Source organism: Mesoplodon mirus (genome assembly GCF_964341445.2).
Source record: "Mesoplodon mirus genome assembly, chromosome: 8".
NCBI classification, from domain to species: Eukaryota; Metazoa; Chordata; class Mammalia; order Artiodactyla; family Ziphiidae; genus Mesoplodon; species Mesoplodon mirus.
The window spans coordinates 8493023-8519826 of record NC_138984.1 but is presented as its reverse complement, the minus strand read 5'-3'; the positions used below and the strand labels follow the sequence as shown (position 1 = coordinate 8519826).

The 26804-nt window shown below is 45.9% G+C and overlaps 1 protein-coding gene across 2 annotated transcripts in view; it reads left to right on the top strand.

The window, feature by feature from the left end:
- The window catches only part of ARMC9 (armadillo repeat containing 9), a 143453-nt gene that overhangs the window by 28110 nt on the left and 88539 nt on the right, over positions 1 to 26804 (top strand). For both annotated transcript variants that reach the window (XM_082631085.1, XM_082631084.1), the window contains exons 8-12: positions 3311 to 3468; positions 6612 to 6710; positions 17167 to 17201; positions 20390 to 20501; positions 23640 to 23732. In XM_082631085.1, coding sequence (XP_082487211.1) covers positions 3311 to 3468; positions 6612 to 6710; positions 17167 to 17201; positions 20390 to 20501; positions 23640 to 23732 — 497 coding nt within the window. The remainder of the gene's footprint in view (positions 1 to 3310; positions 3469 to 6611; positions 6711 to 17166; positions 17202 to 20389; positions 20502 to 23639; positions 23733 to 26804) is intronic.

The window sequence follows — 26804 nt, the reverse complement described above, 5'->3', positions numbered from 1 at the left end:
GTGGGATCTTCCGGACCAGGGCTTGAACCCGTGTCCCCTGCATTGGCAGGTGGATTCTTAACCACTGCTCCACCAGGGAAGCCCCTCATCTACTCTTAAAAAAAAAAAAATGCATCTAAATGAAGTAGAAATGTCAACAAGGGAAAGCTTGACTGCTTTATTGTAGGATCACTTTTGTTATTAATTCATTTCATGCTCGAATTATAGGAAATATAGAAAATTATATAATACAGGAAATTATAGGAAATATAAGGTCACTCTTTGTGACCTTAACTGGCATTCTTTTGGTTGTATATATCTTTTGTTTAAAGCTTGGGATGCAATTCTTTGGACTTTTGCACAAATTATGTCAGTGGCTTTGAAATATAAAGAGTCTCAATAAATTTTGCTGGCATGATTACGACAGTTTCATTCAAATAATATGGACCAAGACATCTCCATTAAAAGTTGAGATCTTGCATGGCAAGGCATCTTAGCTTAGTTGTCTTTGTCTCATAAAACTTTTTTTGTTACTGAGTCCAAGCTCGCTTTGCTCGCCACATGACAGGCCAATGAATCGGAGACAAGGTCTTGAGGCAAGGCAGACCGGTGTCTCTGAAAAACCATCTTATCTGGGTCTGGATGCCAGTTTCATTTATAGAATCAGAGAGGGAGAGGTGGTGAGGAAGTAAAGTAAAAGGGCCATCAGTCTTGCAAAGCATCTTCTGGAATGATCAGACTCGGTGAGGGGATGTGTTAGTTTCTTCTTTCTTGCAGCCATCCACAGGCGGGCAGGGTTCCCTGAGGCAGGCCATTATGTATGTTTATAATAACAAAAGCAATGAAAAGCAAAGGTTAAAGTCTAAGAAACCGATCGGAACATGGAGTCTGATTTAGCTCTTCCCTGTCACAATTTGACAGGGAAAAAAAGAGTCAAAGTTCTCTTTAACGCTCAAAAATAAAGTTGATATTTTGAGCTGTAACCCAAATAGCTTACAGTAATGGTCAGGTCCTGTTTGTAGCCAGTTAAGGTGTCTGCAAGGTGATATCTCTGGATAGCAGACTCTTTTTGCTAAATGGTGTATTTGAAAGGGTTATGAATGTTTCAGCCCAGTTGCCTACTTCTCTCTTTCCCATAGGCTGCTGGCAGTTAAGGCTCTTTTGCCTCAGGTTACCATACTTTGAAACTGTCATAAATTCCAATTCTGGGTTCCCAAGGCAAAAGTTCCACAAATAGTCCCTCATACAATGAGTTTATGAGGGGAAGTTTATGTTTTTTGCTACAGTCCCCTTTCGAGAGGGACTACTTTGATGACATTAACACAGATAATTTGACCCAGCTAATGGGATTTGGTATTTCATTCATCTGCCGCTTGGTACACGTTGAGAAAAATGTCACAGATACTCTTTAATATTTATTCCCATAAAATGGGACTATGAATAATCTAAAATTTTCATCCTTGGAAGTTCTTGTTTATGTAATTTTGAGTCTGGGATGTATGAAAAAGCTTAAATGATACTTAGTGTAGGAGGAAGGTAGTGACTCCTTCCCAGTATTATATCAGGAGAAGGTTGATAAATGATTTCTAGGAATGTTCTCCAGAGGTTCAAGTACTGGATGTAGATTTGTGTCAGATGACTTTTTAAAGTTATCTTTCAATACTGAGATTTGATGGGTATTAAATAATAATAATAATAATTCATTATGTGATATTTTGGATTTTAGTAGTTAAAATATTTTACTTCTGCACATCAACTATTGTGACACATAAAAGTTTTTGAAATACAGTTTGAATGTGGGTGATCCTCATAGCTGTTTAGGACACAAATTAGGAGGAAAACATAATTTAGGACAGTGTTTCTCAAACTTGTGGTCTGTGTCAGAGCCGGGAGTTTGTTGACAGCATAGATACTCAGCCCCTACCCAATATCCACAAAATCAGAGTCTCTGAAGGTAAAGCTTGATCATCTTTATTTTTGGATGATTCTGATATATTTCAAAGTTTGCACACCACTGCTTTAGGACGTAACCTTTCTGCCACTTTTTCAAGTTATCTACTTGCATAGAAATATATTTAGAAAATCTTCGACCCCTTTCCATGAAAGGCAGTAATAATAATAGCTGCCATGTATGGGCAGCTGCTATGGGCCAGCAGTGTGCTTGGCACTTTGAGTATATGTGTTCTTTAATCCTCACAATAACCCTTCAAGATCATTATCATTTTCCCCATTTTATAGGTTAAGAAATGAGAAGCAGAGACATTAAGTGTCTTGCCCCAGGTTACCCAGCAAGAAATTGGTAGGGTAGAGATTTGAACCCAGGTCTTTAACTGAATTATAGTTGATTTACAATATTATATTAGTTTCAGGTATACAACATAAGTGATTCAATATTTTTATAGATTATACTCCATTAAAGTTATTGTAAAATAATGGCTATATTTGGTCTTTATAATTTTAAAGGCTCTCTCTGTATACATGAAATGTGTTCTAAAATGAAGACTTTAAGTATTATACAGTGCCTGGATCGGGGCAATAGTGAGTTAACGTGGGTTTGGGGGCAGCAACATGTCCTTCCATCCAAAACATAGCCTTCCAGGAAAGGGAAAAAAGTAGGATAGGGCCAATGAGTACTGACACCAAAGAAGATTTGCATAGTCAAGCTGTGCCCAGGGTGGCTTGGCCATCAAGTGCTGCCATGGGGTACGGGGACAGGGTGGGGGGGATTCCAAGAAGACAACCCTAGAACCTTCCAAGGCTGCCGCTCTAAGACTTATGCTTCATCGAACTGGCAGAATGAACACCTGGAATCTTACCAAATTCTAGATTTGAGTTTTCTCAGCACCTGTCAAGCAGCCCTAACCTTTACTTAAAATGAAGGACTTTCTTGTGGTTATGAGTTATCCCCCAGACAACCTCACGGGGCACAAACAGAAAAAAACTCAGTTTTGGTTCAACCATTTTGTGAGCTGATTCTAGAAAGAAACATTGAGTTTGTTTCTTGTACACAGAGAGAGGAACTAAAAGAAGTTGCATGGGGTTCAGACAAGGAAATAGATTTTGTTAGGAAAGCCAGTGATGACTCAGTTGAACTACCAGGGATAAGAAATGAAAAACATCAGTGGTTACAAAGCACTTTGTAATTAAAAGTGGCACGAGACAGAAGTGTAAAACACAACTACGAGTGGCAAGCTCATTGTTATAGTAAGATATTCTGACAGTAGGCATGGTATTCCCTTGAGAAGAATATAATTATTTTTTATTGTGTAGGAGTCTTTTAAATTGTTGCTCTTTTGTTTTGTTTTAATATAAATATATATTGTCTTCCTAGAAACGTTGCAGCAGTTCCACCAGCAGCTGGTAGAAGCTGAGCGTAGGTCAATGACGTACTTGAAACGGTACAGTAAGCTCCAGGCGGACTACCACAATCTCATCGGAGTCACAGCAGAGCTGGTGGATTCTCTGGAGGCCACAGTCAGTGGCAAGATGGTAAGGAAGGTCCCCCATTGTTCACGTGTCTTTTCTGAGATAAAGATGTGTCATGACACACCTGTTGACAAAAAAGAAGGCATGTACATAGAAAATTCAGGGACTTCCTTGGCCGTCCGGTGATTAAGACACCGCTCTTCCACTGCAGGGGGCACGGGTTCGATCCCTGGTCGGGGAACTAAGATCCCGCATGCCGCACAGCGAGGCCAAAAAATAGAAAAAAGAAAGAAAGGAAGAAAATTCAAACAGTACAGAAATAAATAAAAAGAAAGTGTGTGTTTTCCTTTTGCCTTCTCTCCTCTTAAAACGTAACTGCCATCATTCCTGGTGTGCTTCCTACAGCCAGGGTCGACGTGACGCCAGGTGTGGCATGCGGGCCACAGATGGGCACGTGAGCTCTTACAACTGGAGTGTGCAAGCAGAGGCCTGCAGACCACCAGGCAGGGGTTGGAAGGGCCTCCACTATCAAAACAGGGAGAGATGGGGTTGGGGGGAACACTGGAATCTTAACTAGCTTGTTCCTCATGTAAAAGAAATACGTGCTCTTGGTAAAAGATTGAAACAATTCAGAGGAGTATATAGTTAGGAGCAAAAGGCCCCTTCCACACACAATTCCTAAGTCTCATTTTCTTACTGACATTCAAGATTAACACTTTCTTGTGTATTATTTCAGAACACTTCTATGCGTGTGCATGTGTGTGCACGTGTGTGCGTGTGCATACGGTATGCACATACTTGGGATCTTGTGACCCATTACTCTTCTCAAACTTGCTATTTCACTTTCAATATATCTTCGAGATCTTTCCACATGACCACACACCTACTTCATTCTTTTTGATGCTTGTACATTATTATTCCACTGCAAGGGTGAACCGTAATTCATCAGATCTCTGATGAGGAACATTTAGATTTTTTTGTTTGCTATAACAAAAACTGTTATAATGAACATCCTTGTATATACTGTATACCTTTGAATATAGGTAAGATAAGAGCCTAAGAATGGAATTGCTAGGTCAAAGGTCATGGGCATTAAAATTTTGAGAGATGTTTTGCCAAATTATTTCTACAAAGATTTCAACAATGTGTACCCACCCCCCACCCCCAGTAGCGTATCAGAGCATCTATTTCTCCACACACTTGCCAACACTGGACATGATTATACGTTGAAATTTTTGCCAGTTTGGTAAGTAAAACTTGGTATTCTGAATGTTTCAATTTACATTTCTTTAATTATGTATGAGGCTGAATATATTTTCATATGTTTTTTGGCCATTTATATATTTGTCTTTTAGTCAACTGTTTATTCATGTCCTTTTCTCACTCACTTGTTTTAAGCAAGAGAGTGACAGAACCAGATTTCCTTGTTAAAGGGATCAGTTCCGGTATCAGCCAAAAGAGGAAACAGTTTCAGGAGCAAGAGGTTGATCCAAAGTCTCAAAAATCACAGAAAACTCTAGAAGTCCAGACTGAAAAGTGTCCAATGTTTCTGACACTTAGAAGGTCATTGGTGGTGGCCTTTGCCATGAGTTTCCTTGGGGTAATTCAGATGGGGCTCGACTGTGGTGTGTTGAAAGGTACAGGGAAGGGGAGGCGGCAGATGTTGGCAGTTCTTTCAAGGACCTTGGCTGTGAAGGAAGAACACTGAGAGGGTGGTTGATAGATGAGGGCCTAGGGAGGAGAAAGGGGAAGGTATTTTTAAAATATTAAATATATTTGGACATGTTTCTAGGTTGTAGGGAAGGAACGGGTTTACAAGGAAAGGTTAAATATACGGGATGAAAAAGGAATGATTAAATTTTGATACTGTGGGAATTCATAGGAAATGGGCTCAGGATAATGTAGGAGGTGCAGCCTTGACATGGGGCCCTTCTTTGTCTGAGTCGCTTATAGCTGAGTGTCGAGGGATGACCAGAGACATCTGGCATAGAGGGGCAGTCCTTCTGGTGCCGAAGCAGACCAGATGTTTCAGGGGGACAGACAGGAGGACCATAGGGAGACAAAAGGGTCTAGCCCAGCATTCTGGCTCTTTCCAACTCACCAACCAGTTGAGTTGTCTTCCTCTTGTGGGGACGAATGAGTGAGGGGTAGGAAGAGAGCCAGTTACATTACCATATGGAAGTTCAGCACATGGAATCATGAGGCTGGGGAAAAGGAGCTTCCCTCTCACAATCAGGCACAGGAAAAAGTCCGGAAGGGGGTAAAATTGTTAAGAGTAGTAACCTCCAGGGATTGGCTTGTGGGGTGGGGCTGGGGAGAGGTTGTGTTACCTTTTAAATGAGCACATGTTACCCCTATAGAAAGAAAAGGCATAAGATGAAAAGAAAACGTTTCAGAGATGACCACCTTAGATGCTGGATGTCCATCCTGAATCATGGTAGCTAATGAGAGAGGGATGAGAGATGCTGAAGGAAGAGGCCATGACGCAGTGGCATTGATGCAGCAGTAGCCCAGCCTCCTGTTGCCTAGCGCTGGGGGGTGTATACAGTGTCGCCGTCACTCGTTCAGTAAGCGTTTACTGAGCCATCTGTCCTGTGCTAGGCTCTCCCTAGATCCCATTTACCCCCCTCCCCGTGACGCAGAGCCGACAGGTCAGGAAAGCAGGCGGCAGAGCCGTTGGTTTTCTCGAGTCCACTGCTTGAGCCCAGATCTTCAGATTTTCAGTCCGGCTTTCTTTCCACCACATTATGGCCACCCAGTGACTTTGTTGCTTGAATTAACAAAAAATGGTTGAAAATCGGTTTATTTTATGGGAAATCCCTGGCGGTCCAGTGGTTAGGACTCTGCCGTTTCACTGCTGAGGGCACGGGTTCAATCCCTGGTCAGGGAACTGAGATCCCACAAGCCGCCCTGTGCAGCCAAAAGAAAAAAGAAAAGTCAGTTTATTCTACATGACAGCAGGAGTACGTTAAGTGGAGTCCTGTAACTTAAAGTATGCTATCCCGTGACCACACCAGTAGTGTGTTAGTTTTTGCGTCAGGCTCAGTGCTTCAACTCCCTGGGGCTGCGATGTTAAAGCAAAAGCTCACCTTTGTGCCCTCGGAGAGGCTGTTGAGAGTCAGCTCCGACACTGGCTAGGGCGCCTCTCACGGCTCCGGGGATGTCTCACCCCTTTCACCCGCCGTCCATCCTCTGTCCTCCGGCAGATCACCCCCGAGTACCTGCAGAGCGTCTGCGTCCGCCTCTTCAGCAACCAGATGCGGCAGAGCCTGGCGCGCAGCGTGGACTTCACGAGGCCCGGCACGGTGAGGCTCTGCGCCCCGGTCTGCCCCCAGGTGTCAAAATCCCGTAACTTTAAAAAATGGGAGAACAGGAGAAAATAACACATTCGGAGTCTGCATCTCAGCGGGCTTCGGAGGTCTGTGCGTTCCCAGAAGGAAGAGTGGCTTTGGGCCGCTGGGAGGCGGCCCCCTGGGGGCGGGGGGCGGGGAAGGCGCGTTTGTCTCTTCCAGGCGGAGCTGCTTGTTGGGTCCCAGGGCCGCTAATGGCAGTAAGGCAGTAGGAAACGAAGGAAACCTCGTCCTGTTTGAAAAATCACTGCCGTGTTGGGGTTGTGCGGTGTCAGACGGGCTTTCCTTTTATCTTTTTAAACTTTATACTTAGAATCATTGCAAACGTACAGAAAAGCTGCAAAAACTGCCCGAAGGACACTTGTATACCCTTTACCCATATTCACCACCTGCTAGCGTTTTGCTCATTTGTTTGTTTACTTTCTCTCCACACACACCCATACACACACAATATGTTTTCTGAACCATCTGAGGATAAATTACATATGTTTATGGCCCTTTGCTCCTAAAACTGGAGTGCAGGGTGCATTTCTTAACAGCAGTGTTCTCTTATATAACCATGTGATTGTCAACTTCAGTAAAGTTAATATCGAGGCAGTATTTTTACCTGACTAACCTACAGTGCACGTCCCAGTTTGGCCAGCGGAGCCATTAACGACCTCTACAGCAGCCCTTCCCCGTGCCCGGAGTGTGGGCTCAGGTGTTACGTTGATTTGTCGTGTCTCTTTAGCCTCCTTTCAGCTTCAACACTCCCCCCCCCACCCCACCCCTGTCTTTCTTTCTTTGAATTTCATGACATCGACATTTTAAAAGAAGACAGTCCTTCCCCTTCTTTAAAAATAGAACATTTCTCCTTTTGTGGTTGATGTTTCCTTGTGGTCAGATTCAGGCCAAGACATTGCGTTACAGGCCAAGACATTACGTAGGTGATGTGTCCTTCCTAGGAGAGCTCACCTGGAGGCATGTGGAGCTGAGTCACGTTCTTAACCAGGGGCACGAGTATAGCTGTGTCTCCGTGAACCCATGTCCCGGGAGCGCACACCAACCTGCCTCCTGGTCCGGAGGCTGTGTGTGTGGAGCCGGGCAATTAGGAAGGAAGCACCGGGTGATCCTGAGGCAACCCCGAGGGTCAGAGCCCCAGCTTTTAATTAAGTGTTTGCACATTAATACTAGAGTCTTCATAAACAAGGCCTTTTTCAGCATTAAAATAATCTACCTGATTCTCAAGTAGATTTGAAGCAGCTTATTATGAGAAAACACAAATATGAGAAATGAAAAAATAGAAAATAAAAATAAAGAAAGAAATTTTGGTTAGAATTCATAGAAACTGAAAGTAGATTGGTGGTCGCCAGGGAGTGGGGGAGACGAGGGGATGTTGGTCAAAGGGTACAGACATCTGGCTTTAAAATGAATAGGTCTGGGGATGTAATGTGCAGCCTGATGACTACAGTTAACAATACTGTATTGTGTACTTGAAGGTTTCTAAGAGAGTAGATCTTAAATGTTCTTACAACAGCAAAAGGTAATTATGTGAGGTGACAGCTGTGTTAACTGACCTTATTGTGGTAATCATTTCAAAATATATACATTTATTAGATTATCACACTGTATGCCTGAAACTCACACAATGTTGTATGTCAGTTATATCTCAGTAATGCTGGGGGAAAAAAAGAAATTGTGCTTAAAGGAAAATGAGGGTAGGAAGAATAAAAGTAAGCCAGGGCTTAGGCTAGTATAAAAAAATGCATGTCCTAAGTTACTGTACCCCTGGGAGCGAGACCCAGATTTGGCTGTGGGCTTCCTAGTAGCCTGTGCAAAAAACAGTTACATGACTTATTTCTAAAGGAAGAGAGGGTGATATTCACTGCATCTAAAACGGCATTTGTGCTACACGTGTAGCCCGTGAAGCACAGCAGTAAAATGAACGCCTACGAGCCCATCACACATGCCCACAATAGACCATTTCAATGCCACCAACGTCCCCTATGTGCCCTTTAGACCGTGAACTTTTTCCAAGTAGGTATATTACTCTTACAATTTAAAAACAAGTCTAAGTACATTTTTTTTTGAGGACTGGAAGGTCAAAAAACTGCTGCACAGGGTTTTTCTGGTGCTAAGACCTGAGGAGAGTTCCTCTCTTGCATCTTGGTAGAAAGGACACGGTAACGTGGTGAAGAGCCAGCGTCCTTGACTGTGTCCTCGGGGTGCACGTGGAAGTGCACCGCCAGGCTATCGCTGTGTCGGCTGTGCCACACATGGACAGGAGCTGCGGAGTCCATGCTTTAGTATGTGGGTGCAGTGATGTCAGCATACAGGAATCTTAGCGAATCGACCATTTTTAAAATGTCAGTAAAGCACACACAGACATCTGAGTTTCGAAAAAGTAACTCCCTCATGGGCCCTCTAGGATGAGGGGCTTCAAGCCACATCCTTGTGGCCTGGCTGAGTTGACCCTCTGTGTCCAGTGTATGGTTAGCTATAAGTCATCAACCTAAGGTAACATTAAGGATAGAGTGTGTTCACCAAAAATGATGGCTTTCTAGCAGTAATTAGCATAGCATGATCTGTGTCTAATAAGACCACTTCTTCCCCCCCCTTCCATTTATGTGTTAATTCAGTAAATACTTAGTGTTCTTCAGGTTTGTTTATAAAATCCCACCCTGTCTTGCATATACAAGAATCCTGTCTGTTGGCAGAGTGCTGCATCCAGCATATTTAAAACTGATGCTGGGACTTCCCTGGCAGTCCAGTGGTTAAGACTCCACGCTTCCACTGCAGGGGGCACGGGTTCAGTCCCTGGTCAGGGAACTAAGATCCCACGGGCCACGTGAACAAAACTGATGTCATGTTTAAAAGGAGTGGTATAAAAGGGAATGGGGGAACAACGTATCTGATATTTCATCCCATTAGAAGTTACCTTCATTTGTCCAGAGACTGGTGCTACCATCCTTTCCTGTTATGGTGGCACTAAGGTATGGAGTGTAAGCCTCCGAAACCACGGGAGAGAGGGTGTGCTCTGTTTGCCTTATCTCGTAACCGTTTTTTTTTTCCCCACTTGAGTTATTGACTTAGTAACAGGCCATAAAAACTGCAAACAATTTTTTATTGTTCCTAATGTATTTTTCTTAGAATGTGATAAAAAGTGGGTGAGGGGTCATTATGGAAGTGTAAAAGAATATTGTAGTTGACTAGGCATGCCTAATGTCAATGTATGATATCAGATTTATAACGCATGAAGAGGAAATTAGGATACAATTTAGATCGGATGTCTGGTGACTGAGCCAATAGGATCTAGGAGTTGGACGAAGATTGCTTTTTTATTCGTTTAAGGGAATATAGTCTACCCTAAGTCCAAACAGGATGCCATCAATTTCAAGATAAGTAGGTAGGCACAGACCAGCCTTCCTTCTAGCCTGGTCCTTGATCAGCTTCTCCCCGGGCTTGAGCATTTCAATTCACTGTACTTGACAAGAGCCTGGCGGAGGCCCATCAGAAAATGGCTGGTACTACGACGTTTAGTGCCTTTGATACTGGTTTTTAAGTCTGGCTGTTAAGAGTCTGGCCGTCTGCAACCTCATTCACTGTTGAGAGTTCAGAAGGGCTCAGTAAATAAGACCCTTCTTCCCCCTGGGTTCCGAACCAATCGAAAACTACAACCATAGCTTGAAGGAAAAAGGAGCTGAAGATATTGCCACTGATTCTGACAAAGCTTATATTGGAGAATGTGGATTTTTTTTTTTTTTGGTAGGCAGGTGGGTAAGCTACTTTTGAGCCCTGGAATTAAAGAACCGTTCTCCCCCCGTCATGGACAGCTATGGCCCAGCCCCTGCCCTGCACCCCCTCCACCCATACCACTGGGGCTGTGCTCTCTGTGCAGCCTCACTGCCCAGAGGAGGGGGGTGTAGGGCGGTGCAAATCCAGTAAGTCACCCCCTCTGGGGGGTATGTGTGAAGACTGTGTATGTGTGGAGGCCGAGGACCCCACTGAGGAGATAAGAAGTGTGTTTCCACCCTACCTCCTTCCCGCCCAGGTAACTGTGTCCGGAAGTCTGATGCATTATCAGAGCTGGCCGTCAAATCCATGTGCTCCCAGGGTTGATAATGATGGATTAAATCTTGAGAAGAGAGCTCTCCTGGGTGGCCTCTTGCAGCTTGACTGCTTGTCACCACCCTAACCCCAGGTTTGTCGTGCCGTGGTCCTTACCAAATCAGGCTCCAAACCCTGGGGCCCATTATTTGCTGGGATTTGAGATGAATCTGATTTTATATTATCAGGAATCTAGTGATAAGTAGTAAAAGGAAAAACTTCTTCCTCAGAGCACAAGAGGGAGAGTTTTTTTTGTGTTCTAAGGTTATACAAGGGATACAAGAATATGTGTTAGCTGGAAAATACACAACAATTTAGCAGTAAATGGAGCAAAGCAGAAACCCCTCCCCTCCCTCACACTCACCCCATCCTGCCTTCCTCCACAGATAAGTGTTGACTATGTTTCATATGCATCTTCTAGACCTTTAAAAATTGTATATAATTGAGATTTTATTACACATCATTCTGCAGCTGTCTCCTTTCACTTAACTACATTTTTGAAAGTCTTTCATGTCCCTTTCGCATACTTGTATTTCCCTTATCTTTCAGAATTTTAATTTGAGAATATGGTACATTTAACCATTCCTCTGGCAGACATTGTCGGGTTTTTGCTCTTTCTAATGATGCAGCATCCATCTTGGTGTGCTGCAAATAGCATTTAAAAGTGCTTTGGCATGCCTTTCTCTTCTTAGCCCCCTGTTTGCAGTGAGCAAGCATGAATGCAGAGACACTCTCAAGGTGGAAATCTGAGCACAGCCCCCGGTTGGGTCCCAAGTCCCACCGTGTGACGCCTCTAGGTCTGTGATTCATCGGATGGGAAAGTTTCCATTTAAACCCATCCTTATTGGAAAAATGGCTCTTTGGGGAATTAACCCTCCCTTTCTTCCACGACTCCAGGTAGGCCGCACTGGAAATACAAGTTACAGTACTTCCCGGTGTGATAGCATTAAATATATTAAGGGTCCAGGACATGTGAATCTTAGGAGGCATCTACTTCCAAAATCAACCATCTTTGTTAGCAGTGAAAACCTGCAGGGGTGGGGCGGGGGGCGGTGGTGGCGGTGACCCTTTTGGGAGGTGGCCTCGTGCAGTTGTTCAGAAGCCTTGCTGTGGCACTATTCTGCTAAGGAGGGTACTTCCCGAAGCTTCCCGCTGCGTGGACTGTGGCTCTGCAAATGAAGTCCAGCATCTTCAGCCTTGGCGTTCTCCCTTAGGTGGCTTGCTTAAGTCTTGGCAGGACGCCTGCCCTTTCCCCCTGTTGCCACTGCATTTCGAGGCAGCCTTTCTGGGCCCAGTGCTCTGTGTATCGAGGAGGAGGAGTTGCACACCTGGTTCCCCTCTCGCTACCACACCTCACACGCCCGTGCCTGTCACGTACCTGAACGGACCCTGGTGATGTGAGGATTGAATACCTTCGGTCTCATCAGTCGGTAGGACCGTGATTGGCAGAGGGTAACCATGCCATTAGCCCAGACCTTTTCCCCGACCTCCAAACCCAGACTTACCGGCCTTCTCCCCGTGAATGTCTGACAGGCACGTCACACTTTCCGTGTCCCAACCCAGGCTCATCTTTTCCTCCACACAGGTGATTTCCCTCCTGTGTTTCTGTCTCAGCAAATGGCACTCCAGGGAACCCCGGGAGTCACCCTTTCCTCTGCCCTGTGCTCAGGTGGCCGTGGGGATCTGGGCGGGCTTCCTCCCTCCTGCCCTGCCTCTGTTGCTTTGTGTCCGTTCAGGCTCTCCCTCTTTCTGTCCTGGCTTAGAGCAACATTTCCTGCCTGGTCTCAGTCTCAAAACTCGTAGATTTCTGATGGCTCATTCACACGGGAGCTGGAGTGACCTTTCTGGTTGTGTCTTATTTATTTACTTATGCCCTCAGGCTTCAGGAAGGATTTAGGTACATACAGGAACCCCATCTCGTTACTTCTGGTCCAATGTGCTCAGCATGGAGTCCCCAGCCCTCCACGATCTCATGCACATCTGTCTCTCCCGGCCTGACTTGGGTCTCAGAAACCCCAAGAAGCCCCAGCCCCTGGCACCTCCCCAGGTGTGCCGTTGCTGCGCACCTTGCCCGGCCCCAGGCTCTCAGACGCCTTCAGGCTGCGGGGTGGTGAGGCAAGGCCAAGGGCTCAGACACCGGGCACTCCCACGCCGCACGCACGCAGAAACAGCGCCGCTTCCAGGTCGCATTTGCACAGTTTTCCATTCCAGTGCTCCCCTTCTGCGGTCACAACCCTGCGTTTTCGAGTTGTGTCCGTACCCCTTCCTGTTACAGAGTTGGCCATAGCAGCCTCCCTTGTCCATGTGGCGCGGATGCCCCTCTGGGTCCCCGGCTCCTGTTGCCTCTCTGTCACGTGGCCAACACACATTTCCTCAGGTTTCCCTCGGTGGTGACTTAACCTCTCCTGGTGACCATTCCCCGTGAGGTCGCCTGACAAGGGTCCTGCCTTTGTCCTGCACCGCACAGGCGGCACCTGGGTTCAGCGTTAGTCCCACGTGGGCGGGGCCAGGGAAGAAAGGCTGGCAGCGGGCCAGCCTGGTCCGAGGAGGTTTCTGGCTCCAGACGGGGCCTTCCTGTCGCCCTGGGGCTCGCAGCTGCTGCTGGTGTCGTCGAGGCTCCTTCTTTCTGACCCTCCCTGGGCTGCGCACGCCCGCTGCCGTCCTATGGAGCAGCAGTTCCCGAAGTGTGTGCCTCGAAGCCAGTCCCACGGGATGTCCCCGTCCCCAAGCAAACTGTTGATGTCACAAGTTTGAGACACGCTGGGTACTGAGATTCACAACCGTCAGCCGTACACCAAACTCCCCGGAGAAGTCCCACAGTGACAGGCCCCCGCCAACCCAGTCCACCTCCAGTCGCTGGTGACCCAGGGACACTCTCGCCACGTCACACCTCCTCCCGGTTTCTCTAAGCACGCTTCCTGACGTCATGCGTCATTAGCAAAGCCCCTCATCCCGCTGTTGTCACCAAGAGTGGTCCCAGGCTCGTGTGGCCCCAGTAACGCCCTCGCCCACACCATGACCCCGAGGGCCGGGCTCCGCTTCCTTGCCTGCAGCTGGGAGGGGGTGGGGCCGTAGTTCTGCGCGTTCACTCTCGGCTTAGGTAGCAGTTCAGTTCTCCCACGTCCAAGCTTTGCAGAGAGCCCTGCCCTGAGCCCGGCACGGCACAGGCGCTCAGCGACTGACTGACAGGTGCATACGTTCCTCGTTCCGCTGGCCTCTACCTGTGCCCGGAAAGGGCTGCCGCACGTTCACACTGTGCTTGCCCAATGGAAAGCGCCACCCATCTGTGCCCACATCCGCCGTGGCCGGGGCGCCGGCCTCCTCCTGGTGCCCCAGGCCTTGGGGGCCTTACTCTGAGTGCCCAGCGTAGAATCCCGGAGCTCACACAGCACCCACTGGGGCTGCGGTCAGGGCCTCCTTAGCGAGGGGATGCTCCCTGGGCTTGTGGTCCATACGCAAAATCCAGAGTTACCTTGAGAGGGAAATTATTCCAACTGATGATGATTCTGGGGCCTCTCCCAGCTTTCTCTTCCTGGGGCTTTTCTTCCTTAGCCAGACTGTCGTAGCTGTGTCCACCCCGCCTACACGCAGAGCAGCGCCCGCAGCTGGTGGCAGTGACCTTTAGAAATCCAATCCAAAGTAAAGGTTAGTCAACAGATCAGAGCAGCCCCCTCAGTGTTCGAGTATTCTTATTAACGCCTCCACCTTAGAAGGAAGTGGTAGCCGTCGCCCTCTGTGAGTTCTCCATTCCGTGGGCAAGTTTATACTTGGGTGTCAATGTTAAGGTCAACTTCTACTTCATAACTTACGCCCAGTACCTCTCAGCTCTAGCATCCCCGTCAGCACTGGGAGCTCAGCGTGGACAGGCAGAAAAGAGGGGAAGCCATGCTGACTTCCATGCGCTCTTGTTGGCATCTGCACCCACTGGTATAGCACTGCCACCATCTTGCAGGTGAGGCACGGAGAGTTATTTGATCATTGATTCTGCCCATTGGATTGCAAGCTCTCTGAGAAGAGGGCTTTTGCCTTGCTCACCGATATCAGCGGTGCCTAGCAGAGGCCTGTTAGATGGTGGGCAGTCAGCACTTACTGAATGAAATACCACAACTTCCTCCCTTGTTAGGAGCAGGCTGGGCCATTCTCCCCTCGGCTCATTGCCAGCTTTAAAAGAAAAAATTTTTTTACTTGATTGAATAGTAAAGTCTCAATACTGTTTAACATACTGGCTCTTCTCATGAAAGGGTCAGTTATTACTGCTTTTCAATTAATTTCTTCACAGGGCAAATAGAATGATACAGAATTTAGAAAAAGAAAAAAATCAGTGTTTTAAAAGATAGAGAACATTTTCTTAATTATGAAAAATGGGGGGGGCTTCCCTGGTGGCGCAGTGGTTGAGAGTCCACCTGCCGATGCAGGGGACACGGGTTCGTGCCCCGGTCCGGGAAGATCCCACATGCCACGGAGTGGCTGGGCCCGTGAGCCATGGCCGCTGAGCCTGCGTGTCCAGAGCCTGTGCTCCGCAACGGGAGAGGCCACAACAGTGAGAGGCCTGCGTACCGGAAAAAAAAAAAAGAAAAAAAAATGAAAAAAGGGGGGGTGTATGTAAATGAATTTTATTTGTGGAAATATGAAGTAGCCAATATCACTAATTTTAAAATATTTTTCTGTGGTGTATATATTATGCTAGTGTTTTACTATGGCTGTGTCCTTCGTTGACCACATTACTGGCTCCTTGATCCCCTTAGTGTGTTAGACAAGTCATGTAGATGACATTTCAAACAATGTTCTGAGTTCCTTGCTGTTTAAGCCAATAACAGGAATAACAGGTAATTAATTTTTAAAAAGTCAAGGATTTAAAAAAAAAAAGAAAGAAAAGGGAATTCCCTGGCAGTCCAGTAGTTAGGACGCCGAGCTCTGACTGCCGAGGGCCTGGGTTCAGTCCCTCGTCGGGGAACTAAGATCCCACAAGCTGCACGGTGTGGCCAAAAAAGAAAAGGAAAAGTCAAAGGTTAAAAGTTACAAGAACATACATGGGTTTAAAAGCAGGGTTTTCGGTCTTCAAGGTGAGAATATGGGGATCTGTAAATACTGCAAAGGGAAGCAGTCGAGAACGGGGCCGATTTATTACATTTAGTTATTAAATCAGTCAAGGATTCCAGAGTGCCCACTTTTGGAAGTCAGTCTTCATTCATGCATTCAACAAATAAATGTTGATTGAGTGCCTCTGTGGTCCAGGTACTGTGCCAGGTGCTGGGGACATGCAGGTGCTATATCTGCAGCCCTTGTGAAACTCCGTGTCTGCTAAAGGAGAAGGGCACAGAAATGGCTGCAAAATGATCACAGTTCCATATGATCAGCGTGGATAATGTTCCGTTCGACGGTTGTGGTGACATAGAGGGAACGGAGTACTACTGCCTGCCCCTTCGGGAAGGGCTCCACAGACGGCTGAGACTTCCTCTCTTCGCCTCTACTTACTTTTTTCCCCTAGAGTTCTTTTAGACAAATTCCAAACATTCCATCATTTTACCTATAAATAATTCAATATACATCTCTAACAGATAAGGGCTTCAAAAAACGAAAAACGTAACCACAGTGCCATATATAATTAATACTAATTCCTTAGTATCATGTAATACCAGTGCAGTCCATTTTCACATTTCCCGTGTTTTCTCAAAATGTCTTTTACAGTTGGTTTGAGTCCATCCAAACAAGTGCCATTCACAGCATTTGGTGGTTTCTCTATTTTAGTACATGCTTAATACCACATTGCTGTAGTAGCAAAAGCAAAACAAAAAAACAATAAATGGGACGTGCCCATAAAGTAGGCAATGATTTGGCCTATAGGCAGGATTAAAAGGGGGTAGGGTGGGAGGGGAATTGTGAATTTTTTCCATAAACACCTCTAGAGCGACTTGTTGCCAAGTGCATGTTATTTTTATACTCAAAGGTAAAATCTTAATAAAGAAGAAAACCAGGATAATAAACTGATTTTCATTGCTTTTGTTCTTTATGATGTCTTTGACTAGGCAGCTTTAAGTTCCTCTGGGAGCTTGGTCAGGGCGAACCCACCCGTTTTCTTATAGACTGCTGCTTGGAGTGGAGTAGCAACAAGCCAAAGGTGGTGGCTTGGGAAATGCGTCAGTAGGGTGTTACTAAACTTGGACTTGGGCTAATTTTTAAATCATATACGATTATGATTGGAGAATCCTGGTGGATGAAAAACTGTGCAAATCTGTTGGTTCTGTGCCGTTACAGTGATTTGGGATTAATGCATTGCTGTCAATGTTTAACACGATCTATTTCCTTCTCTCCCCTTTCCCCTCAGGCTTCAACCATGTTAAGAGCCTCCTTGGCACCCGTGTAAGTAATTGCTCTTAGGAATTGTTATTAAGGAGAATAGCTATGGATAAAACTGAAATTCAAAACAGTTGTAATAAATGCTCTTAACCACCTAGCTTAGACGAATTCCTTTGATTAAGCTGGAGCTACATGTGGGTGTTAAAGGAAATACCAGTAATCATAAGTAATACTTATAAAATACTTATAAAAGTATCTTTTAAAGTCAATTCTATTTACGTTGGCGAGGTAGCATCCAATGGAAAAAATTGTTGAATTGTTCCTATAATATTCTATAGAAATCAGTTTAATCCACTGTCATAGGGCAGTCAACAGAACGTTGCAGTGTCTAAATTTTATGTTCTCTCCTGAGTCACATTGTGACCAGGGCCACAGGATAGCTCTGTGTGTGCTGGAGCATTCTTATCCGTCAGTTAGGCTGTCCCCCATGGGGGTATCTGATGCACGGGGGCTTCACCAGGCATGTGTGTTGCACTAGCTGGGAAGTTGAGAACCTTTGGCATGGACACGAGGACTAGGGTGGGTTCTGGTGACCCTCTGAGCCAGCCTTGGGTGGTGGTGGGGATTGGAGGGGTGGGTGCTATGATATTACCAAGACACCTGCGGTCGATACAACATTCCTCCTTCCCTCGGTCCTGCCCGAGTCTGACATTAACCCTGCACTCTGTTCACTTCAGATGGTGGCTGTAGAATGCAGACTGCCAGGGTTAAAACCCCCCTCTGCCACCGGCTCTGTGACCTTGGACCACTTTTATAACCTGTCTGTACCTCAGTTTCCTCATGGACTGTGGGAGAGTGGCTGGACCACAGAAATGGGGGATAGCTGAGCAACTTAGTAATATTGCCATTATTGGCAAGTAGATATGGCCCAAATATATATGACCGTTTTTCCTCCTTTGAGTAGAAGTTCCCCAGCTATAGAACATTATCAAACTTGGCTTTACAAATGGAACTTTTTTTGTCTAGAAAAAGAGCCTGTTTGCATTTTAAATTAAAACTTTTTTTCACTTTGAAATAATTTCAGAGTTGCAAAAATAGAACAAAGAATTCCCATATACCCTTCACTCAGATTCCCCAGTGTTAATATTTTACACAAGCCCAGTGCAGTTATCAAAATCAGAAAATTAATGCTGAAAAAGTACTGTCCTCTAGTCTGCAGGGCTTATTCATATTTTATCAGTTGTTCCATCATGTCCTTTCTCTGGTCTGAGGTTCAACCCAGGATCGCACGTTAGTCTTGTCATGTCTTAGTTTCCTTTAATTTGAAATCATTCTTCAGTCTTTGTTTTTCGAGGCCCTTGACACTTTTGAAGAATACTGACCAGTTATTTATAAATGGAATTTTTTAAAGTATTTGTATTAATTTTTAAACTCACAATAGTATCTGCCTCTGGAAAAAAATCAAAATAATCAATGTGCCATGTACGGAGGTTTACCATTTGCTATATATTTTTTTTAATCTTTTTTTTTTTTTTTTTTTGCCGTACGCAGGCCTCTCACCATTGTGGCCTCTCCCGTTGCGGAGCACAGGCTCCGGATGCGCAGGCTCAGCGGTCATGGCTCACGGGCCCAGCCGCTCCACGGCATGCGGGATCCTCCCAGACCGGGGCACGAACCCGTGTCCCCTGCATCAGCAGGCGGACTCTCAACCACTGCGCCACCAGGGAAGCCCCATTTGCTATATTAAATAGAAGATGCTGACGCTCCTCCCCAGGAGTGTTAACTGAGACACCATTCGATGCCCTCTTTTCTGGCTTTTTTCTTCCAGGCCCTATAAGAGGATCTCATTTTTTCTTTTAAAAACTAACCTTAAGGGAATACCCTGGTGGTCCAGTGGTTAGGACTGTGCGCTTTCACTGCTGAGTGCACGGGTTCGATCCATGGTCTTGGGGAACTAAGATCCTGCAAGCTGCGTGGCGTAGCCAAAAAAAAAAAAAAAAAAAACAAAAACTAGCATGTAATTTTTTCCTATAATGTAAGTAATACATGCTCATTATAGAAAATGTGAGTCTATAGAAACATGAAGAAGAAAATTTAAAGAACCCCAAATCCTACCTCCCAGAGGTATTAGCTCAGTTTTTACTCCACCCTTAAAAACAAATGAAACCCTACAGCTTTAGTCTTTTCACTCAATTCTTCATGAATTCTCATTTAATATTAATAGTCTCTGCACAGTATTAGAAGAATCATATTTTGTTTTGTTCTTAGTTTTTTTATTTTGAAATAATTATAGATTCATAGGAAGCTGAGTCCCTCAGTGTCTCAGATAAGGTGGTGACATCTTATCTGACTGTAGTACAACAGCAAAACGAGGAAATTAACATGGAGACAGTGCAGACCTCACTCAGTTTTCAATTTTTCTATACACTCCAATCTTCTATTCAACAAAACAAAATGTGAAGATACTTGTTTTAGTGACAAGGTATCTGAGGTGGTCCCTTTTGTTTCTGGCCAGCCAGATGCAGGTGTTGGGTCATCTGCACCGTGTAGATCTCTGAACAGCGATCTCTCTTAGTTGAAACCTGCCTTTGCCTGAGGTCTGACTCGGAGTCCTCTTGAGGAGGGTTTGCAAATTGCCCTACTTACCACCTGCCTCACTGGCACGTCCCCACTGCCGCTTCCTGGCCACACCCTCCTACCTCCTGGAGGGTCAGCTGTGCACCTCCTCTTCACAGTTGTTTTCTGACCCCTGTTCTGTCCTTCACTTCCCCCCAAGCCAGTCCCTCAGGCTTGAGAGGGACAGTGGCTTCAGGTTTTTAGGAAGGACCCTAGGGGCCTGCTGAAACTAATAGGCTTTGGACTTGGCTCAGGATTCTAAATAGAACTCAGGATTCTATGATGCCTCCAAGATGATTTCATCCCCATGGTGTGGAGCCCTGGGCTATTGTGAATATGATGGTTTCTAGTCCCATTAGGCAGAGACTCCTTGTTTTAGGAAAAGTGTTTTATAGACCCCAGTACATGCAACAGAAGAGACGGAGCTGAGCCCGTTGAAGCTGGGGTGGGGGGCCTGGAATCCAGCCCTCTTGGTGGAGGCCTGGAGTTAACGCCAGGAGCACAGAGAGCAAGTGGGCCACTGCCCATACAGTGTGTCAGAGCAGCTCTAGATGAGACTGTCATGATACTCAGGAGGCGTAATGAACATGCCCTTTTGCACTGTTCTTTCTCTTTGAACTTGTGTTGCTGAGTAGGAAATTGAAGGATGTCCCATTACTGCCCTCCTTGGATTATGAGAAACTGAAGAAGGATTTGATTTTGGGGAGTGACCGCTTGAAAGCCTTCTTGTTGCAGGCTCTGCGCTGGGTAAGTACCTTTTTCTTGAAGTTAAAATAAAAAGGGGGGCTTCCCTGGTGGCGCAATGGTTGAGAGTCCACCTGCCGATGCAGGGGACATGGGTTCGTGCCCCTGTCCGGGAAGATCCCACATGCTGCGGAGCGGCTGGGCCCGTGAGCCATGGCCGCGGAGCCTGTGCTCCGCAATGGGAGAGGCCACAACAGTGGGAGGCCCAGGTACCGAAAAAAAAAAAAAAGGCCATGCTGGTTTTCTTGGCTGGCTGCCTTGCCTGTATCTTTTAACCCATCTTCTCAAAATCTTTCTTCATGCTTCCTGCTGACACCAAGAGCGAAAATGAAAAGCAGCTTCCGAAGATCGCTGTGGTTTCTTTTTAAAAACCCCTATGTTGACGTCACAGCTGCCATTGCCCTCACTCGATGATTTGGTACATGATGATTTGGTACATGTAGTTTCAAGGCCCCGGAGATGTCCTGGCAGCTGGCCCTTCCCCGGTCCTGAGCCAGACTCACAGCTGGTGGCGTCGGTGTGTTAGAGCACGAGTCCCGCTCACACTGACCCCCGCAGAGACCTCTGGATTTAGGTATTCCTGCGCAGCCACACGAGCAGACATCAAGGGTGAAAACATATTAACAAGTCTTTAAGGAAAATAGAGTGTCATCTAAGTAGTTGCTTTTCTGGGAATTCCCTGGTGGTCCAGTGGTTAGGACCCCACGCTTCCCCAGCAGGGGGCACAGGTTCGATCCCTGGTCAGGGAACTAAGATCCCGCAAGCCACGCGGCGCAGCCAAAAAAAAAGAAAAAAGAAAAAAAAGCCTTCGTTTAAATAAATAAATGGTTGCTTTTCTCGCCAATTTTCAGATTGATCACAGTTAAGGCAGTGGTTCTCAAGCTTTCTAGTCCCAGACCTCTTGACACTGTCAAAAATTACTGAGGAACCCAAAGAGCTTTTGTTTATGTGAATTTTATCTACCAAAGTTGACAGTATTAGAAGTTAAAGCTGAGAAAACGTAAAACATATATTTATTAATTCATTTGAGATGAACAATAATAAACCGAGGACATAACAGAAATAACATATTTTGTGTGAAAAATAACTATTTTCCAAACTAAAAAAAAATTAGTGAGAAGACTGACATTGTTTTACACTTTTATAAATTTCTTTAATGTCTGGCTTAATGGAGGGCAGCTGGATCCTCATCTCTGCTTCTACATTCAGTTTGTCACAGTATCTATCACGCTTCATATGACCTCTGAGAGGTTGATCATTAAAAAGACAAAACATGCCTTAGTAGTATTATGAAAATAGTTGTGACCTTCTAGACTACCCTGAAGGGACTCTCCTGAAGGGAACTCTCCCTGAAGGGAACCCCTTCTAGATTCCCGGGGTTCCCCAGACTACATTTTGAGAACTGCTGGCCTAAGCCAACACTGGTTCACTCTTTTTTTTTTTTTAATTTTTATTGGAGTACAGTTTATTTATTTATTTACTTATATAAATTTATTTACTTATTTATTTATTTTTGGCTACATTGGGTCTTCGTTGCTGCTCTTGGGCTTTCTCTAGTTGTGGCAAGCAGGGGCTACCCTTCACTGTGGTGCGTGGGCTTCTCATTGCGGTGGCTTCTCTTGCTGCAGAGCACGGGCTGTAGGTGCGTGGGCTTCAGTAGTTGTGGCATGCAGCTCTAGCGCGCAGGCTCAGTAGTTGTGGCACACAGGCTCAGTAGTTGTGGCGCACGGGCTTAGTTGCTCTGCGGCATGTGGGATCTTCCCGGACCAGGGCTCGAACTCGTGTCCCCTGCATCAGCAGGTGGATTCTTAACCCCTGGGCCACCAGGAAAGTCCCTGGTTCACTCTTTAACTGAACAATCTATTCTAATTCACCTCGCAATAGCGTCAAACCCCTTCATGGATCCCCAAATTTCAGGTTATCTTGACATCCAAATGCCTCTGAGTGATTTCCCCATCTCTCTGGATAACAAAAACTCTCCTCACTTGCACTCTGATGGTTGGCAGTGCTTCCTGGAATATGGTCTGGAGGAGCACTCTGAGGACGCATCCAGGATCAGCAGGAAGATTCCTGTGGCCAGTGTGTCTGCTCTGGTTTTGTTGACTAGAGTGGGTGGGGTGACATGAGTAACTGCTAGTGGCTGTCCCTGCCCGGAGTTTTGCCGCTGCTCCAGTTACCAGCCTCCCTTTGGCTCTTCAATTATCCGCCAGGCACTTGCTATCGGTCCATGCTATTGAGCCTCTTGGTGAGACAGGATATTGCTTGCTGAATGAATGTCATAGAACAAGCAGGAAAAATAAAAAGATCCTTGTAATTCTGTCTGAGACCCCTCCAGCCCCTCACCCCTGCACCCCAGCCCAGCAGTAGCCTCCGAACTCACCAGAAGGGCGGCAGCCCCTGTGACCGTGTAAAGCCCACGGGTGAGAAGGCGGGAAGAGCAGCAGACTGTCCGGAACCCAAAGGTGGAGGTCCTGAGAGGCCGGGGTCCCGGAGACGTGGGACCCACTGCGGCCAAGGAGGGAGGCCCTGGGGGGAGGGAGGACCATATGCAAGGAGGGCGGTGCCAGGGGTGCCACACACGCGCACGCACACGCACATGCACACACAGTATCCGCAGTGCTGCTGTACCAGCCCCTGTGGGATGGGTCTGCTCTGTGCGCCTGGTGCTCATTCATGCCCCCCCCCGTCGGGCACCATGCAAAGGCACCCTGTGTGTTCACACCGCCCTCAGCTGGACCACACGTCCCAGCCCCCACTGTGCTCACATCCCCCCGTGCTGCCCAATAGTCTGCTCGTCCTTCGGGTACCAACTCTTGAGCCACTTACGGCAAAAAAAAAAAAAAAAAAAAAAAAAGCCCTCTCCAGGCATTGGTGCACTGTCTCTTATCTGCTCCCTTACAATCCAGTCTGACACAATCCTTCACTGCTCTGGAGGCTACACGTGTAAGTTGACTCCTGCATCGCCCATTCGGAAGTACGCTGTAATTTTTTGTTAACTGACTTGTTGGCTGGTTGGCCAGCCGGCTGGGTATTACTCATCCTGTTTGGTGAAATGCATAGTTACTGGTGCTGCCAGCTGTGGGAACAGTTTCCTCCACGTCGACACCTGGGTCCTGTTGCTCTTGTTTTTCTTCATTCTAGCGCTTGACCACATCGCACCCTGGAGAGCAGAGGGAGACGGTTCTGCAGGCCTACATCAGCAACGACCTCTTGGACTGTCACAGCCGTAGCCAGGTGGGTGAGAGAGGGGCCAGCGTCCAGCCAGGCCCTGCATTTCTGGGAAGGATCTTAGAAGGAGGAGGCTTTCATTTCTATGCATATCTTCAGCGTAGTGACTGTATGTCAGCCTGGGGCTTCTGTTAGCTTCCGAAATCTGCTGTCCACCCTGGACACTGTCCCACTTCTCACTTCTAATGCAGAGTCCGAAACAAGTTAGTACTGCTTGATTCAACTCTGGAGCTCCTTTCTGCCATTTTTCCTTTTCTCAAATTCCCCGCTCTTTCCCTCACCCCACTGCTTACCGTGAGTCCTGAAAACTCAGCATGACTTACAATGGGCAAGGCAGGTAAGCAGATTCAAACTGTTTTCATCTGGGCCCGACTTAAAAAGTGTCTTCAACACTCTTTGTATATAGCTTTGGACCAGATAGGTCTAATGGTGCAGTGGGAAAAGTATGGGGTTTAGAGGGAGATAAACTGGTTTCAAATCTCTGCCCCACCGACTATTGGCCAGACACCCTTAAGCAAATTTCTCAGTCTCAGGGAGCTTTCCACCACCAAGAAGGGGCCATCACCTGCCTCGTGAGGTTGTTGGGAAGGCTGCGTGTGGTCACGTGTGGGAAGAACTTAACCCAGGGCCCAGCTCGGAGGAGTCCTCCTCCCCCCTCCTCATCCCTCTTCCCTGTTCTCAGCACCTGGTATCCTACCGAAGGAGGAACGACAGCTTGAACATGCCCTATGCAGAGGAGATACTGCATCTCATTATTTCAGTTTCATCGTTATCCAAAATGCTCTAAAAACTTCATCTCCCTCCTGTTAGGCTTCACAGTGTGCGCCCTGAGTGCAGTATCAATACCTCTTAGGATCGCTGATGAAACAGCCCTGGAGAAAGCTTGTTGCGTGTAATCTGTTGTGTGCACAGGTGACAACATTTAAGGGTTTTGAGTTTCTTCTTTGTACACAATCGTATTGTTCCCATGAAACAGTTAAGTATGAAAAATAATCCCTCAAATTCTTATTTTCTTTTCCTTTTTTTTTTCTGTTGGTATTTGTAATGGCACAGAAACCAGCCTATAAGACACAAAGCAGCTGAATAATATACTGTCATGACTTACGAACTCAAATTCAAAGAGTGAATCCAATACTGATTCTGTCTGAACTGCGATATTTCATTGAATCTAAGATGTAATTTCTCCCCGCATTTTAGCATCTCCGAAACTGGGGTGTATCTAATAGCCGATGGCCTGTTACAGTTTAACTTGCAGTGCTTTTTTCTTTCTTGGATATATATAAAAAAATAATATGTCCTCCTATGAAAGGTGTCTTAGGTTTTGTGATATATGATATTTGTCAAAATGCCGAAATCTTTATAGTCACTGAAGATGTCATGTCTTCCTCAGGTCATTATTTTTAATTGCTATGGCTTATTTATTTTTTTAAATAAGGAATGAGCTGGAGTTATCTTAAGATGTCAGAGAATCTGCAGAGCAGGAGAACTCCTTGGGAAATATGGGTGCCGTGTCACCATGACACCAAAATAAATTGGGATATATATATATATATATATATATATATATATAATCTCCCACGTTTTGTTTATCCATTGATCAACAGACACTTGAGTTACCTCTGCCGTTTCGCTGTTGTAAATAATGCTGCATTGAACAGGAGTGTGCACACTCTCACTTTTGTCTCAATCAGTTCCTTGCTTTTCTTCGTAGTGTCCACATTTGCATATGTACCCTGAATAATATAGTGTTTGATTTGGGGTTTGCTGAGTAGCAAGCACAGACCTTGCTCTGCAAGGAAAGGGCACTGTTCCCATGTTAGATGAAGGCACCTAGGGGAAGATGACATGAATAAAATTGCTGGATTATAATCAGGCGTAGCTTCCCTGGGCTCTTAATGGTCCCCTCTGGGGACATTGGTAATCAAAGTCAGGAGAGAGTCCCAGGAAGCACAGGGCCTCTGGCAGGGCTGAAAGGTAGGCCAGGTACTGGTTATCCAGCAGCATTATGTATGGCCAAGGGGAATGGTGAGCCGCTCTGTAATTTTGGTTTTTAAGCTTGCCTCGTCTACTTCTAGTTCTCAGGAGCTGATCACATGAGGACACTTCTGTGGGGATGAAAAGACTTTGATCCACACAGCAGGGTGTGAATGGGGGAGCTGGAGCTTCATCAGAACAAGGGCAGGGGTATCCAAGTGTGGATGAGTCTGGGCTCACCTTACCCAGGTAGTTTGCACTCTATTTGAAAATATGTTACATGGTGCACTACTTTGGATCCCTGGCCATATTTACTAAAACCGCATAGTCTGTGTCCTAGCAAAACCACTCCTAAGTATAACCCCAACAGAAATGTGTCCATATGTTCAACTAAAAGATGTGTAAGAATGCTCATAGCAGCACTATTTATAAGAATCAAAACTCTAGCTATAACCCAAATGTCCCATCAAGAGTAGAATGGATAAATCACCTGGGATATATTTGTAAAATGGGATATATTGAGCAATAAGAAGGAGTACACAGCATACAACATGGATGAATCTCACAAACATAAAACTGAATGAAAACGTCAGATATAAAAGAATGCATACTGCATGACTTTATTTATTTAAAAAATTTAAAAACAGACAGAACTAACCTACGCTATAAGAAGCCAGGAGAGATATTGCCCTTGATTTGGAAAGGGACCCCAGAAGGGTGTCTGGGGCTTTGGTAATGTTCTGTTTCTTGATTTGACTACCAGTTACCCGTGTGTCATCAAGCCGCACACTCATGATCTGGGCAATATTCTGTATGGATGTTATATTTCAATAAAAATTTTACCTAAATGAAGACGGTACAGTGGCAGTAGGCATCTTGGGGATGACAGCCTTTGGTATGTCACTCTCTTGAGTCAGTTATTCAGCCTGTACTGGTGGCCCTCCACATCTGGGGCATAGCTGCCTTCCAGAAATCTCTTTTCACCAAACGTATGTTGATTCCTTGTAGCCCTTTCCTGAATTGGATCTCTGTTTCCAATATCCCGTATTGTTTTCTTGGTGAAGCACAGCCTTTAGTTAATAGCTTCTAGAAAAAGGATGGATG